Below are 15,603 nucleotides of genomic sequence, written 5' to 3' on the forward strand. Positions count from 1 at the left end.
TACGATCTAAACGCTCAACTAATATAGCTGCGCACCAAGAGATCTCGCGTGGCAATACTTGCATTATGCCCGGTAAGCATCGAATCTGCAATCGAATCAGAACTTATTGCGGCGGTCTTCAATTGAAGACGTGCAATCAACACGCGCTTACGCGGATATATACAGCAACGGCAGTCAGCGATGTTATCCAACGTAGATGCATCTGGAAACACGTTGATCTACAGTGGATCTATATCGCGCTTGTGGGGTCAAACAATGGGGTACCCTTTGACCATGGGTGCAGGTGAATGATTCGGTGCGGTTGAGATGCCTCGTCTGTACGGGAATTAACCTTTCGGTGGCATGAGCGATGAGCATGGCGACTTCATGCCGTAATTTTAGCCTCGGGATAGCAGCTCCCTTCTGTGTAGTCTCCGCATCCGTCTGTCCCCGCGGTTCGCAGCTCCACTTTGTCTTGGGGCAAGGGTCCAGCGGCTCGCTTCCGGAGAACCGCTATTGGCTTCTGCTGCTGAGCCGTCAATCAGTCTTTTCACGCACTTGGATGCAGCTCTGGAAATACCATGATATCGGCAATTGTCTCGGTCGTATTGATGTTCTAGCAAAGGCGATGAGACGACAGCCCTCTGGATGATCGTCGTGATCGTCGATAGTAGCGCCGGTTCCATGAGTCCGCAGGTCCGGGAGACTGGACATGACACGCATCCGAGCCGTGTTTTCGTTCAGGGCATTCCACGCTAGCAAATCTGACTTGGCTCAATTCCATGTGATGGTCAACGCTGGAGCCCCTGTGCATCTTCTATAGCTGCATCCGCCGAGGTAGATGCTCAACTCCACGTATGGGACTGGGGGCCTGAGAGGCGAAAATCTGGTTCCGGAACCAGGCTCATTCGCTTCCCGGCCCAAGCCAAAACCATCGCATGCTATACAACCTCTTAGGCCAGGCGATCTGCTACCAGAGTGTCGGTATCGTAGTCAAATATATACAGCTCTGGAAAGTCCGCTCGAATTCGACTTTGAGTGAGTCTTGTCGCTTCGATCTGGGAGGTCCCATCGTCGATCTCTAAACCTTCTTTGAGAAACTCTGTTGCGCTGAATTCTCCACAATTTTGTATGAGAACTCTGGACTTGCGTTCCTTCTGTCCGGCTCAGGATATGCCTCCCCATAATGAAGGGTCACCGAATTTGGCGCGATTATGAGCATCTTGAGGGAGGGACATCGTGTATGTGTCCATTAAAAAAACCGTGTCGCGAGTCGGTGATTCATGTCGCGAGCATCCACTTCAGGCAGAGAGGAGGAAAATAGGGACTTTGGTGTTGCGGCCTTGATAAAGATGCAGCATATTCAGCTTCTTAAGCTTTTCGATCGGTTCCTAGAAAGCGCGCTGTGTTATTGAGTCTGAAGACACATTTTGGAGTTCACGCATGTGGTGACAAAAGTGCCGAAGATCTGGTTCCGTGTCACCAGCGCTTTACCGTCTTCGTTCACGGAGTTGTTTAACTTGTCGTTATTCCGTAGTCCGAAGTAAACAAGATTCCGCAGTTTGGGTGAGCTGGACAGGTATTGTAGTGGTTGATATTTGCACACGGACAGAGACAGCGTAGTTACCGGAGGCAAAATTGTTAGCTGAGCCAGACCCTGGTTCATGTCGTGTGTCCTCTAGTAGATTCAAACTCCGCGTGTTAACCAAGTGCTTTCGCGCGCCGATGTCAAGGCATCGCCGGAATTCAGTGGCATTGCCCGGGAAGAGCCAGTTCGGCAGCCGCTCATCGCGAGCATATGCACTGATCTGTAGCACGATACCTCGGTACAGGTACTCCGTAGCGATGTTGTTCCAGTCCTTCGAAGCTAAGCAAAGCGCTTTCAAATCCGAGTAGAGCGAAAGCTGGGAAATGCGATCAGCTAATAACTAACGTCTGTCCGGCGCTGTGCCGTTCAACGCAGAAGTCGCATATATTCCAGTATCATGCGCTTGGAATCGTCGACAAGCTCGGCTTTAGGCGGATATTGAGTGCGTGAATATCCATGCTGCGATGAGTGGTGATGGAGGATTGGTTGTGCAATGGGAGTGCGAAGTGGTCGGATGAGGGGCAAAGTTGTCTCACGTGACGTCGTGCTGGGGACCCCTGGCGGCTTCCTGAAGCAGCGGGGCAACGCGAATAACGTGGAACAGCGCGTCGCGTCCACATCGCGACTTCCCGCAAAATCTCTCTCCTACAGACTATCTCAACGCGTCATGGAGTCTCTTTCGAACGAGGTCCAGCTACTCATACTCTGATACATTGATACGAAACGCGACCTTATATCTCTTTGTCTGACGTCGAAACACCTGCGCAACCTCAGTTTACCGCGACTGTACCATACTGTCTACTTACACACTCGGGAGGAAGGCCTGACAAGATTCTTCAAATGCATTGCTGCAGGGGCCAGTTACCACCTGCGTCACATCAGGAGCTTATCTTTCGAAGATGAGTTATGTGATCCAGGGGATGATGCACCACCGCCGAACCATCTGCACCTGGTTAGTGCGGCTGATGCAAGAGACGTGCTGATGCATCTTTTGATTTCCATGCTTCCAAAGAATCAGCTTCATGCCTTCAGGTTAGTTCATCTCACCATAAGTTACTATAGAGACTGATCACTAGGCAAACTTAGATTCATTGCCAGCCGAAGTCTCCGAAAAGACATTTTTCATCTGCTCAAGAGTAGTCAACGAGAATTGCAACATCTGCAGCTCCGTTGCCTCGAGCCGGTGAGGGTAGATCTCACAAGCTTTCAGGCCGGCGGTGAGGGACACGACCACAATGTACACGGAACCGCCGACTCGCGAGACGAACTTTTGACATTGCCTCACTTGAAGTTATACTTCGTCAATGCTGACCAAATGTGGTGCTGTTTGGCAGCCACCATCGATTTCAGCAACGTCAAAACTCTTGCGTTGTACGAATGTGAGAACGCCAAATTTTACGACAAGTGGTTGTCTAGCCTCAATGGCAGAACCCCTGCTTTGGAGCGTGTGTATGCTACCATTGATAACTGGGATTCCCTCTCAGATTTTCTTCAATGCTGCGAAAACCTTACTAGTCTGCATCTCGTCAGTCGCTACGATCATGAACTAGACAAATTCTGGCGCATGATCGAGCGCAGGGGCCCTGGATTAAAGAGTCTCGGCGTCCAGCATCGATACACTTGGTTTCCTTTCGGCTATTGGAGCGATCATTTATCGCGCCTACTTTCGATATGCCAGAACGTGGAACATCTTCGCTTACCAATCTCTAAGGATATCATGGAAGCTTCCATATGGGAACGGGAAGAAGACGAAGACGAAGACGAAGGGGAAGAAGACGGAGACGGAGAAAACGAAGAGGAAGTAGACGAAGGGGAGGAAGACGAAGACGAAGGGGAAGAAGACAGACACGAGGAGTATACAGAGTTTCTGGCAAGCTGGGTTCTTTCACGCACTGGAGCAACATGACTGACGATCATAGGACTGTTTCGAGCAGATGACGCAGTTGCGCTCAATTCTGTTCACATACGATCCTGACATCTTCAATCGCGACACATACATGGAAGAGCCAGATCTCCAACCAGAGGTATTTGCCAGCAATTTCTTCCAATACCTCGATGCGCGTGGTTGGTGTCCTAGCTTAGACGTTCTGGTCACTGGCGTCCCGGTAGATCTCGAGGATATAGAAGATGTTGAACCTGGCTATGCACACGCACTAGAGTTCAAGACTCCACATCCATGGCACTGCTTTGTCAAGGGCAAGTATGAATGTGTACCGGCACATGTACTGCGATCTTATCAGCCTGGGTACAACATGCCAGACATCATTCCACGAGCGGATTGGATGGATTCCACTTCTGGAGAGTCCTGGGGGTTCTTGGCTGATCGCGAATCTAACATTTCAATTGGATAGTATAATGTCACCTGGGGTATACGCCTATGCCATTCACAATACAAAACCTCATCTACTGCGCATTCGGCCTGAACACGCTCATACCGTTCTTCTTGCCCCAAGCCCAGACCTTGCCATTCAGATCCGGCACCATGACCAACCAGATGATTGTCGCAATCCACGCTCCGATAGTATCGACAACCACGTTGTTCCTCTGACTACCCGACATGGAGCCATAACGCATCAGATGCACCAGCCAGTTTGTAGGAGTCATGAAATCGCCACCCTCCAGTCCCTTGACCGCCGCTGTCGCAGCTTCCAGCTCAGTCTGCTTGGGATCGGACGACTCCAGCTCAAAGCTCACGGGGTGCTTCGTCTTGTTCTCGTTCTCGAAACCGGGGGATAGTATGCTGCCTGGGAAGACAACGTGGATATCGACGTCGAAAGGTGCGGGTACAACACCGGTGCTACTCGTCTTGGAGCGCCGCGCCGCGTTGTAAAGCTGGACTTCGGAGCGGAGGCCGTCGGCGAGGGATCGGATCGCGGCTTTGGCGGGGGAGTAGGCGGAGTAGCCTGCGAGGTTCATGAAGGCGAGCGCGGATGAGGTCATGATGAATTTGCGAGGCAATTCCGGAGCAGAACTCTTTTCTTGCGGCTTGTATGGTACTTCGGGGTAAAACCATGCCTGCAGTGTCTTGTGTGCCATGTATGCTGACGCGAAGTAGTTCAGCTCCATCTGTTTCCTCAACGTCTCAGTGCTCGTCTCGATGAAGAGGCCCGGTACTGAAGATCCCGCGACACACCACACGATCTCCGGTACACGTCCATTGTTCCATGCTGTAGCTTCCTTCAGAATACGCGTGTTCTCGGACTCGGATGTCACGTCGGCGGCGATGTAGGTGAAGCGTTGGGTCGAGGGGTTCTTGGCATGGGCTTTCGCGTGGGCTAGGGCAGTTTCGAGGTTCTTTGCGGTGCGTGCGACGAGGATGAGGTTTGCGCCCCGGGCGGAGAGGAGACGGGCGATTTCGCAGCCCATTCCCTGGGAGGAGCCTGTGAGCAGGACCGTCTATATGCACCGTTAGTAAGGTTCATGTTAGAGGATTCAATACAATACTCACTCTTCCCTCCACTGGGAATTGGTTGCCCTTCCAGAAAGCGAAACCCATGATGTCCGCACTAATAATTCCCACAAGCACCAAGAGGATGATGGTCGCTCCGAGAAGCAATTGTGACATGGAGGGAGCCAATTGTACACCCGAAGAAGGGTGGGACTGGAACGCCTGATATCTGACTCTGCTTACGCGGACGAAGTGACCGCAATGCTCAATTGGTGTACGGTGCAATAGCGCGTCAGTATCGCACGAGTTCACATGCGGCGTGCTTACATACACACGCCCTGCAGTTCTTAGCTCCACCTCACTAGCGGAGTGGAGACTTTCCGACCTCCGCGGTAAAGCCAAGACTTCTTACCGAAAAAAAGTTCCCGCGCGACATTTGCGACCATCACTTACGCCACGCCACAACACATATCGCAATCATGGCCAAAAAGAGAAAGGCTGGTAGCGGAGGGTCGCGCGCGCCGAAAGCGCTAAAAGAGGAGGATTCCAGAATGGCGGTCAACTCGTATGAGGATGTCGCTGATTCGGAGGACGAGTTCCATATCAATCGCGACAAGGTACTGCTGGACGAAGGACCGGCGGCTAAGAGACTGAGGAAGTATCAGGAAGAGGGTTAGTTAAGCGGGGTTATGTGTATGGAATGCGATAGCTGATTTGGATCTAGACAAATTCTTAGAAGCCTCAGACGAAGAAATCCTCGATGCCGGCAGCGATGACGACGATGAAGACGATTTCGACGACCAAGATACCGGCGACGAGTCTGGAGATGATGTCACGGGACAGCGCAAACCAGTCGACGAGGAAGACGAAGACGTTGGTGGATGGGGTACCTCGAAGAAGGATTACTACAACGCCGATGCAATAGAAACGGAGCAAGATGCGTTGGACGAGGAAGCTGAAGCGAGGCGCATACAAAAGAAGCAGCTACAAAGCATGACAGAGGCGGACTTTGGCTTCGACGAGGACGAGTGGATGGCGCAGGAGGGAGAGAAAGATGCAGAAGGTGGCGCGGTCGTAACAGAAGTGCTCCCGCAACTTCAAATCACGGACAACATGACCGAGGAAGAGAGGATGAAGATCATGCGCACGCGATACCCCGAGTTCGAGCACATTTCGAAAGAATACCTGAGGCTGCAACCGCTGCACGAGGAATTGGCCGCCGCCGCGAAGGCCGCAGAGAAGGTATTGAAGGCACAAATGGCGAAGTCGGAGAAGGCAGACAGAATTCCACCAACACCAAAGGCTGTCACAAAATATCGGGCATGCGCCGCATATCTCGCAGCGATGGCTATGTACTTTGCTGTACTCGGCTCCACTGCAACGGACGATGGGTCGCCGGTCATCGCAATGGATCCTGCTGAGCTACACGAACACCCAGTTATGGAGACCTTGCTGAAGTGCCAGAAGGTATGGACGCGGATAGAAAACCTACCTATCGCAGATCCCATGGTAGAGACCGGTGACGACGACGACTCAGCTATGGAGGACGTGAGCGTCGAGGAACTCGAAAACGACCTGACCGTCAAGAAACCCACAAAGCAGAAGAAGACCAGGGCGGAACGAGCAGCCGAACTAGCACAAGCAGAAGCAGCAGCGCGACGCGCCGCGAAGCTCGCCAAGACGGAACAAGACCTCGCATCACTCGACACCCTCGCCGACAAGGCCGCCCTCAAGAAGGCATCCCGCAAGAAGAAAACCGCAGAACCCAAGCTCAACCTCCTCAACGCAGACGACTCGGACTTCGGCGAAGAAACCGAGCTCACCGCCCACGAAGCCGCCGAGAAGGCAAAGAAGAAGAAATCTCTCCGTTTCTACACCTCGCAAATCGCTCAAAAGGCGAACAAGCGCGACGCCGCGGGCAAAGACATGGGTGGCGACGCCGACATCCCGCACCGCGAGCGACTCAAGGACAGACAAGCGCGTCTGCAGGCCGAAGCCGAGAAGCGAGGGCAACACAAGGATGCTGGCCCTGGTGTTGCTCTGGGCGAAGACGATGGCGCTTCGTCTGCTGATGAAGCGCCAGCGACTAAGCGTGACGACTTTGAAGATGAGGATGGTTACTACGATATGATCGCCGCGCGCTCGGAGGACAAGAAGCAGACTAAACTTGAACGCGCAGAAGCCTACGCCCTCGCCAAGAAGCAAGGCGCGCAGGTTATTGAAGAGGAAGTCGTTGGCGATGATGGTCGTCGTATGATTTCTTACCAGATTCAGAAGAATAAGGGGTATGTTTTCCTCCCTCTCCCACTTTCCCCACTCCCCTCTCCTTTTCTACCTGGTTCGAGCGAATGCTAACATCCCGCTTAGATTGACGCCCCACCGCAAAAAGAGCGTGCGGAACCCGCGTGTCAAGAAGAAGGAGAAGTACAAGGAGAAGCAGAAGAAGCTCAAGAGTATGAAGCAGGTGTTCGATAAGGGGGCTGCGGCCAAGGGCAGTGCTAACTATGGGGGTGAACTTACGGGTATTAAGTCTGGGCTTGTTAGGAGTAGGAAGTTGTAGGGGGATTGTGTTGAATGGATACCATGGTTATGCTCTGCAGAAATTTGAGAGTGGTCTTGGTGTATTGGAAGTGACTTGATCGGGCACGTGTGCAACTTCGCTTCTGGTTTTCAGGCCGCAGACATCATTCCGACTACTGTAGGCACGAGGTTCAGTACTGAGCGCTAGCGTTGTACATTGGTCGATTTCCTAAACGCGATGCTCTGAGTCTGATGCTGTACGATGATAAATCTCCCCTTGTGGGCTTCACGCTCGAACTTGAAGTCTTTTCGCTCGGGACTGTAGGTGTGTACGTTGGTGGGTTGGTAAGTAGATAACGGTGGTCATATATCCATCCCTTCTAAGGTGTGTACGTGTATAAAATCCCTCGCTGCCATACCCCCCATCTACATATAAGATACGGTCCTCCTTTGACAAATTTTCCATCCGCAGGTAATGAGTGTCCTGACGCTTCTTCTTGATAACAGCTGGTCAATGATGGTTGTGTCACCATGCCTGATTCTTTGCCTAGCACGTCGTTGTACTCTGCTCTCCTGCGTGGCCTCCTTGTACGATGCAGCCCACGCGAAGAATCCCAAAGCTCTTAATGAATCATGAACAAAGTATCGGGACCCATCCGAGCGGCGTCTCTCTGATGTTGTTCCATGAGATGAGGGATGAATGCAGCGCCCATATACTGAACGTGGTCGCATGCTTGTCCAGTCGAGTCGATGTCGCCCTTCGTTGGATTCAACTGCCGAAGTATATAGAGTGCTTCCCCTCCATAGAAGGCGGCGACTTGATCTCCTGGTTTGCATCCCGGGTGGGCGAATCCAATACGACCACCCTTTGTGCTGAAGAAAGTATGTCCGCGCATATCTACCCACTGTTGACGGCAGTGCGCCTGCTCCCAACTAACAGCTCCCCTGTAGGGAGAGTGCCAAGCCACCAGCTTGGGTAACACCTCGCTATACACGCTCCTCGCTTTCTCGGTAATCTGATGATCTAAGAAAAGCGCTATGATGAAATCCTCCGGTATATCGGTAACGCCTCCGCTCTTCCCATGATAGACACGGCGAGCTAGATCTAAGCTATCCATATGGCGACCAACAGCAATATCATATAAAGTCATGTGCTCTTCAGAACAGCTATCGTAAAACCCCGTTCGGATGTCAAGGACTTCCTCATGCTCCACAACCTCTTCAATAGTTTCCAATACAAACCCCCGCATTCGAAGCAGGTTGTCGTATTTTACGGTACTCATAAACCGTTTATCCTGATCATCGATCGCCTTGACTCTTTCTGCGCTGTCTACTTCGCTGTTTTCTTCAAACAATGCCCAACGAATGGCCCAAGATCGATTGTCTATCGCATAATTCCACTGTCCATTAATCATCATATGACATGCCGATGCTCCGGAAAGACTCGGGCACCAGGATGGCAAGTTTGAGGGTCTAGGATCCAGGGTAGGCGGAATATTCAACAGGTCCATTCCACCAGGTGTGTCTATCAGAGCCTTGGAAAACATGATCCACGTTTTCCAGTACTCAACCCGACCTTGTTCACTGTAGTCAACCCCTGAAGCCACCTTATCTCGAAGATCCCTCTTCAAAAGCCCTACAACCGCCCAAACACGATCCACTGGCTCTTTTACGTGTCGATAACGTAACTCGTCTAGATCGACCGCAAAATTTTGAGATATTATATTGATCCGTTCTCGTGGAGATGTTGTTTCGCGGTGAAAGTGGATAGAGTAGCAGGTGGAGAGCGCGGTGTTAGTTCCTACACTTCTTCCTATATACGATACTGCCACAAAATAAGTGCTGCGAAATTTTGCACGAATGATGAAGTCTAGGAACCCATCGAAGTCCGCCCAAGAGTCACCGCAAAGTAGTGTCGCTTTGGGTGGAAGTATGATCTCCTGGTACGTCCATAGACGCCTAAACCATTCATTTTTGAGGAGTTGAGTTAGTCCCTTGAAAAATGCGTGTTCATAACAAGGGAGTTCTTCTTCAACTGGGTCGCGACAATCGGGGTCTGCCTTATAAAGTGCTATCCAGTTCTTGAATTTCTCCCTCACGTCTTGGAATTCTGCGAAGAAGACATCGGTTTCGGGGGTCGAAGGACCCATCCACACGATTACATTTGTCGTCCAGGAATAGATGTTGCGCATCAATGGGATTTGATTACTCTTCTCTTCCTGATCCCCTTGATTGATACATATTGCGTCGATCCAAATCTTCCGCCTTCTCCCACTTTTTCGGTATCGATGTAGGTAATGTAACATCTGGAGCGCGGTGGGTGTGATGAAAAGAGGCCCGTTGTTACACACAATCATGACCGAGGCCGGAGCAGACCCCCATACGTACGATACTGCATCATAGTCGAGATCTTCCGTAAGTTCATGCTGATGGGTCTGCAGTTCGATGGACATTTCAGGATTCCTTCGAGTGATCCTTCGTCCTTGCTCATTCATGTTCGTTCCGATCTTTGCCCACCATTCAGGCTTTTTTGATGTCTTTGAGAACGGCTTTATAGTAAGAAGACGTATCTCATTGGTGGAAAGCGCTTGGCCTTCGTACGGGGACCCAAAAGCCTTCGGATCGGGAGAGGTCTTCGCCATGACTCCTCTCGATCAAGAAGGCTTTTCTTGATCCCTGCTACAGTTGAGCTATGGAAGAGGGCTGTTGTGTCTTTGGTCTTGAGAAGGTAAGATACTGAAAACGACTGCCCGAAGGCAGTGACAAGTTTCAACAATCAGAGTCGCAACAACATGATCAGGCTGAGCGCAGAGACGTTGTTTAATAGGAATGTCGACGCCTGAATTTCAGCCTGCCGTTTCAGCATGATGCATGCCAAGTGAGGGGCAGTGCAAGCTGCATGAGCCTGCCATTGGTGCAAGCACGTTGCTCAGGCTGGAGGAAGCCACACACAAGTTTTGCAACCTTGGGTGTTGAGATCTAGGCGCGAAGGTTGAGCGCCACAGCTAGGCATACTGGCGTATCGATGAAGTGGTGAGGAAGAGTGTGTGTCTGGGCCAGTATGTCAGCCTTGCCAGATGTGAGATGACGGGCGCGGGCTAGTGCCTTGGTACACCTGGGCAGCAAGAGACGGAAAGCGCATGGGAGAGCGTATTATGTCTAATTACTTCGTTACTTTCGATACACACCCCGACGCTATTAAAACATTACAAATACATAATCGGGTATCATAAAACCTAAACGCAAATCCCTCATCCTTAGCTCTCCTCCGCCCCATCTACACCTTAACAGGATACTTCTCCCGAATAACCTTCCCATACCTAAACAACAGCGCCGGCACAGGAATAAACGCCACAGCCAAGAAACCCAGCAAGCTGTTCCCCCAGCCCAAGCCCAAAGTCTCGTACATAGTCGGTCCCGCAAGCGGCAGCAGGGCGCCGAAGAGACAACGTAACGCTGTCATACCAGCGATAGCAGAAGCGGCGAATTGGGGGAAGCAATCGATCATGTAGGTCTGGAGCGGCGCGAAGATGCCCATGAGACCGAAGCCGAAGGGGACGAGGGAGATGATGGGGACGATCCAGTGGACTTTGTTGTAGGCTGTCCAGCCGTACCTGGGGTTGTTAGTGAATGATAGTAGGGTGAGTAGGGGAGAGAGCTTACCAGAAGAACGAGATCGGGATTAGCGAACCGAAGAACACGCAGAGAGGTAGGCGCATCTCTGGTTCGTAGACGCCCTTGTTTTTCTTCGCTAGGCGGATGATAGTCGCGTCGCTGGTCTTGGCTACGAAAGCGATGCCCATGAAGTTGCCGATGCCGATACCCAGGTATGCAAGACCGGTGATCTCGGGAGACCAGCCGTAGGTTTGGATGAAGACGGGTGTGATGGTCGTGAAGAGCAGGAACAGTAGGCCGAAGAGGAAGGACATGTAGAGTGAGCAGAGCAGCACGATGGGTGATCGGGTGAGCATCTTAAGCGGGCGCGTGATGCCGTTCCCGAGGATGTGAAGAGGACTTAGGAGAGCCGCATCCTTCTCGTATGTCATGATGTTTTGAAGTTCGGGGCGGTTCAGCTCCTTGCGTAAGCGCTCAGTCTTGCGGTTGAGCAGCACAGCGTGGTACGTCTCGCTGTTGAAGACGAAGAGAGCCACTGTCAGAAGTCCACCAACGATGAGTACGACCCACATATCCCATCGCCAGCCTGCGCGTTGCGCAATGAAACCACCGCAGATAGGACCGAGGATAGGGCCGAATAGAATGCCTGTACTGTAAAGCGATACAGCTTTTCCTCGCTGCGCAGGCACAAACATGTCGGCGATGACACCGGTGCCGATTGTCAAACATGCGCTACCCCCGACACCGGCAAGGAATCGCATGCCAATGAGGCCACCGAGGTTAGGTGCGAGCGCGCATCCGAGCGTGAAGCAGCAGAAGAAGAGGTTGGAGCAGTTGAGCACGATGTATCTTCCGTAGATCTCGGAGAGCGGGCTGAGGAAGAGCGGGCCGAATGCGAAACCTAGGACGTAGACACTGACGGAGAAGGATCCAAGAAGCTGCGATGTGTTGCCAAAGTCTGCATTGACGAAGGGAATGCCTGGCGCGAAGATCGACGAGGCGAGTGGACTGACGAAGGTGATGGCGGCAACTAATCCAAGGAGTGTGATCTTTCTTTTCGTCGTGTAATTACGTGGGTTCGCGGGATCATCTTGACTGTCCCAGCCAACGAGGTTGTTGTCGAGGTCGGATAGGGGGTATTTCTCTGGTGCGAGCTGATCCTTCTTTGTGCTCTTTCTCGATAGATGCTTCTCGAGGTTTGCGCCGATATCTTCGCTTGTTTCCTGGGGTTGCTTCAAGATGTTAGCTCCTCTTCGGAGTGTTTCAAAACTGACGGGTGGTGATGATGGTGCAGTAGCCGACCACCCGATGCCAGGATAACTTAGCCTGATTGCCTTCCCGTGTCATGCGCAACAAGTCGCACACTGACGTCAAAGTCTTCAGACCGTAGCAGAAGTGTTCTGATGGAGATCGCGTCGTGAAAATGTGATAATGCTTACCTTTTCTTCCACAGCCTCTTCCTCCTCTTTGTTCGGTCTCGCGTCGCCCTTTTCTAAATCTGGAACATGTGTATCTGAGCTACTCCTCGAATGCTGGCGGTATGGTTCTCGTGTTGATGAAGACATGTTGTGCGATCGCTGTAGCTGTCGCTACGATATCAGGGTGAGATTTCCGTGGGCAAAGCTTTCCTTGCGATGGTGATCCTCAAATGCGGTGTTTGCGACTGTGAAGGTCTTAAGAACTGGTTCCAGACGGTTGCGATTGTTGCGCGCAAAACCACAACGTCAGGAGTCAGCCGCAGGTATATAATAGAAAGACAGCAGGCAGCTGGATTACGAAATGAGTCCCCATCGCTGCCCGCACCCTGAACATATTTCTGTCCGTTAACCCCGAGGTTCTCGTGCAAGACTAAGCCAGGTTTGGTGGGCATGATCTCGGTGAACGGCGTTAGCGAAAGCGCGAGACAGCGACGCGGGGAAAAACGCGCCGTTCGCTCTGACTCCCACGGGGCCACCCGCGCGCGTTACCGACTGGGTCGCATGCTTCTAACGAAAGAACAGCGTGATACGAGAAAGCTGACTTTGATGGCCTGAGTCCTTCGGTGCGTATGATGGTTGCGGTGCATCGGCTTTGAATAGGCACCGGGACTTTGTCGGGGCGGAATCCGACCCCTGCCAGCCGGCTGGCTTGTGGAAGCTTGGTGGGGGCCAAGCAATCTGCAGACTCCTTGGGCCCTTCTAGGTGGTATGACTCTCGAAAGGGCGTAACAGATGGTGTGGATGCTCATGCGTACCCAGGCAAAGACCGATCGTATGTCCGACCGGAGCTAGGCATCGAAATAAGGCATACCATCAATGTCGGAAAAGTCCTCATAATCTCCATAGTGCCGTCTCTTCGTATCCTCGCTACAGATGTCGCCGTCGGTCTTGAGATGATCGCGAAGCTGAATGAAATGTGGACTCGGCAAGCGATAAACTTAATAGAAGAGTCAATGAAAACACCCACCACTCCTATCTCTTACCTTACCTTTGATCGTCACTGATCGCCATATTCTATGGGTCTGCACTGCAACACATTCGCATGTCGCATTCTATACTCGCAGCTACACTGCGGGCTGCGCAACGACCGTCATTTCGCGAGGTTCTCTGAAAACGAACGTAAAGAGAGAAGAGGATGAAGCGGCACTCTACGGAAGGGTGAGATGTCGTTACCTTTAAGTTATTCGGAGACGGTGCTACTGCGGCTGTCATATCTAAACCGCCGTTTGATGATGCTACGGTTAATGATGCTGACGACCGCCGACAGGCAGCACCAGAGCGTGAAGACGAAGGTCCCGCGGTGCCCAAGCTGATAGTCCGTAAGTCTGAAGTCTGCGAAAGAGAATGTCAAATTGAGATTGGAAGGTCGCAAAGGTATATGGTGTCCGTCACAGACTCGGCTCTCCTCTCGGATCCTGCGCTTGCCGGCAAAGCCACGCAGAGAAGCGCCGCAACCAGTATCATGGTCACTCGTCGTAAAGACAGTAGCGCCCAACACTTAAGAGCTTCGATATCTGTTGCGACAGGTGCGACGAGGGAGATTTTGGAATCGAATGCCAATTATCTGGCGACCGATCTGGCAATGACACTAGAGCCATCGTACTCGCCGAATCTGACCCGCGGCGGCTACCACCTTCGAATACATCGACCGCACGTCATAACTCTCACGCTCCATCGCCAGGTACAGCTTGTCGTTGACACATAGATCCTACATCTCCTTCTCTTCAAGCGTTAATGCGGATCCTACGGCACGGCACGGTCCCTTCCAGCTGCTGGTGTTAGCAGACCACTTAGGAAGGTGCATCCTGAACATTCGAAAGAAGGCACCTCCAGACGAATATTGCGCACTCTATGCACGAACGCGGGTCTTCCAGCTCGATTTTCATGCCACCTACGTCTTACCATGACCACAAAGATCTAAAGTTTCAGTACGCCCCGTATTAGCGCAAGGCAGCCCTAAAGTATTTGTGGGGAACCAAGTACATCGTCTCCAGCTCCAAGCGCTTGGCCGTAAGATCGGAGCAACTTTCGAGACAGGCTGACGACCAAAATTAGCATTGAATGACACATTAATGACCAACCTTCAATGTTCCTTAGCCTGGACCCGGGTTGCGGCAGCGCGTCGGCGGCCTGGGAGATCGACAAAGCCTCGTTTATGCTGACTGCGTCCGAGCGGCTCAACGAGACGACGTCCGTTGCTTCACGACCTACCATTGCCGATGCTGGAGACTCTTGTGTTACGTGCAGCTGTGAAGAAGCGGGGAAGGAATTACAATGGACTCTATTGGTCTTACTTCATTCCGGAGATGACCACAAAGCGCCAATCGACTTGGTCGGTCTCGTATGCTTACGATCGAGCTACCCGGGGCGTAAGGCACAAGTCCGGGGAAATCGCCGATATCAGCTTAGTGATCATGGCGGAAGACGCAAGGTATGAGGTCTGTCAAGATGAGCTCGATCAAGCCATTGATCATGTGTTCTTGCAAACATATCACACTTAGGATGGTGCCGAAAGCTGTAGGATGAGAGAGACACGCTTCAAAGAACGAGACCAGGAACGTTCGACCAAGTTGTATAACCACCAGAGATGTTGTAAGCTGCTGGCTTAATGAGTACCCTATCGTCTAGAGACCCATCGTTACACGTCCGGTTGTATCCTCATAGGGAAACGCGAGCTGCCGGTTAACACATCCAGTTGGTACCAAGCGCAGTGATGCCTAATCGGTCACCTCAAATAGCTGGTTTGAAGGTAGGATGAAGGGAATGATGACCCGAGAACGATCGATATGTGGGTATCGGGGGCCAACACTACGAAAAGGGAAATTGTTGCGCCAGTACATCTCAAGCACCTGCCTGATCAACTCTATTGTACGACCTCAGCCCGCGAGTAAGTGGATACAGGACAAGGCGAACTTCTTCGACTCTCCTCAATGTCTTGCGCATAACTCCACATCGCGATCCACAACCTCCACCTACGCCCCGTCCCACCTGAGCCCTCGCGATGCAATCAAAGCCGCAGCTTAGACGGTATACGA

The 15,603-nt window shown here is 52.0% G+C and overlaps 4 protein-coding genes across 4 annotated transcripts; 2 read left to right on the plus strand and 2 right to left on the minus strand.

The window, feature by feature from the left end:
- Nucleotides 1-3,284: 3,284 nt before the first annotated feature.
- Nucleotides 3,285-3,918, plus strand: J4E86_011154 (uncharacterized protein; the record flags this gene model as incomplete). The annotated part of the gene is made up of 2 exons (XM_051451648.1): nucleotides 3,285-3,446; nucleotides 3,487-3,918. 2 exons carry the CDS (start codon nucleotides 3,285-3,287, stop codon nucleotides 3,916-3,918), a joined length of 594 nt encoding a protein of 197 aa, XP_051297187.1.
- A 52-nt stretch (nucleotides 3,919-3,970) lies between these two features.
- J4E86_011155 (uncharacterized protein) lies at nucleotides 3,971-5,132 on the minus strand (the record flags this gene model as incomplete). Its single annotated transcript, XM_051451649.1, has 2 exons — nucleotides 3,971-4,963; nucleotides 5,016-5,132. The coding sequence occupies 2 exons, from the start codon at nucleotides 5,130-5,132 to the stop codon at nucleotides 3,971-3,973; spliced, it is 1,110 nt and encodes a 369-aa protein (XP_051297188.1).
- A 302-nt stretch (nucleotides 5,133-5,434) lies between these two features.
- J4E86_011156 (uncharacterized protein) lies at nucleotides 5,435-7,515 on the plus strand (the record flags this gene model as incomplete). The annotated part of the gene is made up of 3 exons (XM_051451650.1): nucleotides 5,435-5,627; nucleotides 5,680-7,240; nucleotides 7,323-7,515. 3 exons carry the CDS (start codon nucleotides 5,435-5,437, stop codon nucleotides 7,513-7,515), a joined length of 1,947 nt encoding a protein of 648 aa, XP_051297189.1.
- Nucleotides 7,516-10,752: 3,237 nt separating this feature from the next.
- Nucleotides 10,753-12,655, minus strand: J4E86_011157 (uncharacterized protein; the record flags this gene model as incomplete). Its single annotated transcript, XM_051451651.1, has 3 exons — nucleotides 10,753-11,089; nucleotides 11,139-12,322; nucleotides 12,530-12,655. The coding sequence occupies 3 exons, from the start codon at nucleotides 12,653-12,655 to the stop codon at nucleotides 10,753-10,755; spliced, it is 1,647 nt and encodes a 548-aa protein (XP_051297190.1).
- Nucleotides 12,656-15,603: the final 2,948 nt, after the last annotated feature.

Source organism: Alternaria arbusti, assembly GCF_024043155.1.
Source record: "Alternaria arbusti strain BMP 1465 chromosome Unknown scaffold_30, whole genome shotgun sequence".
Lineage (NCBI taxonomy): Eukaryota > Fungi > Ascomycota > Dothideomycetes > Pleosporales > Pleosporaceae > Alternaria > Alternaria arbusti.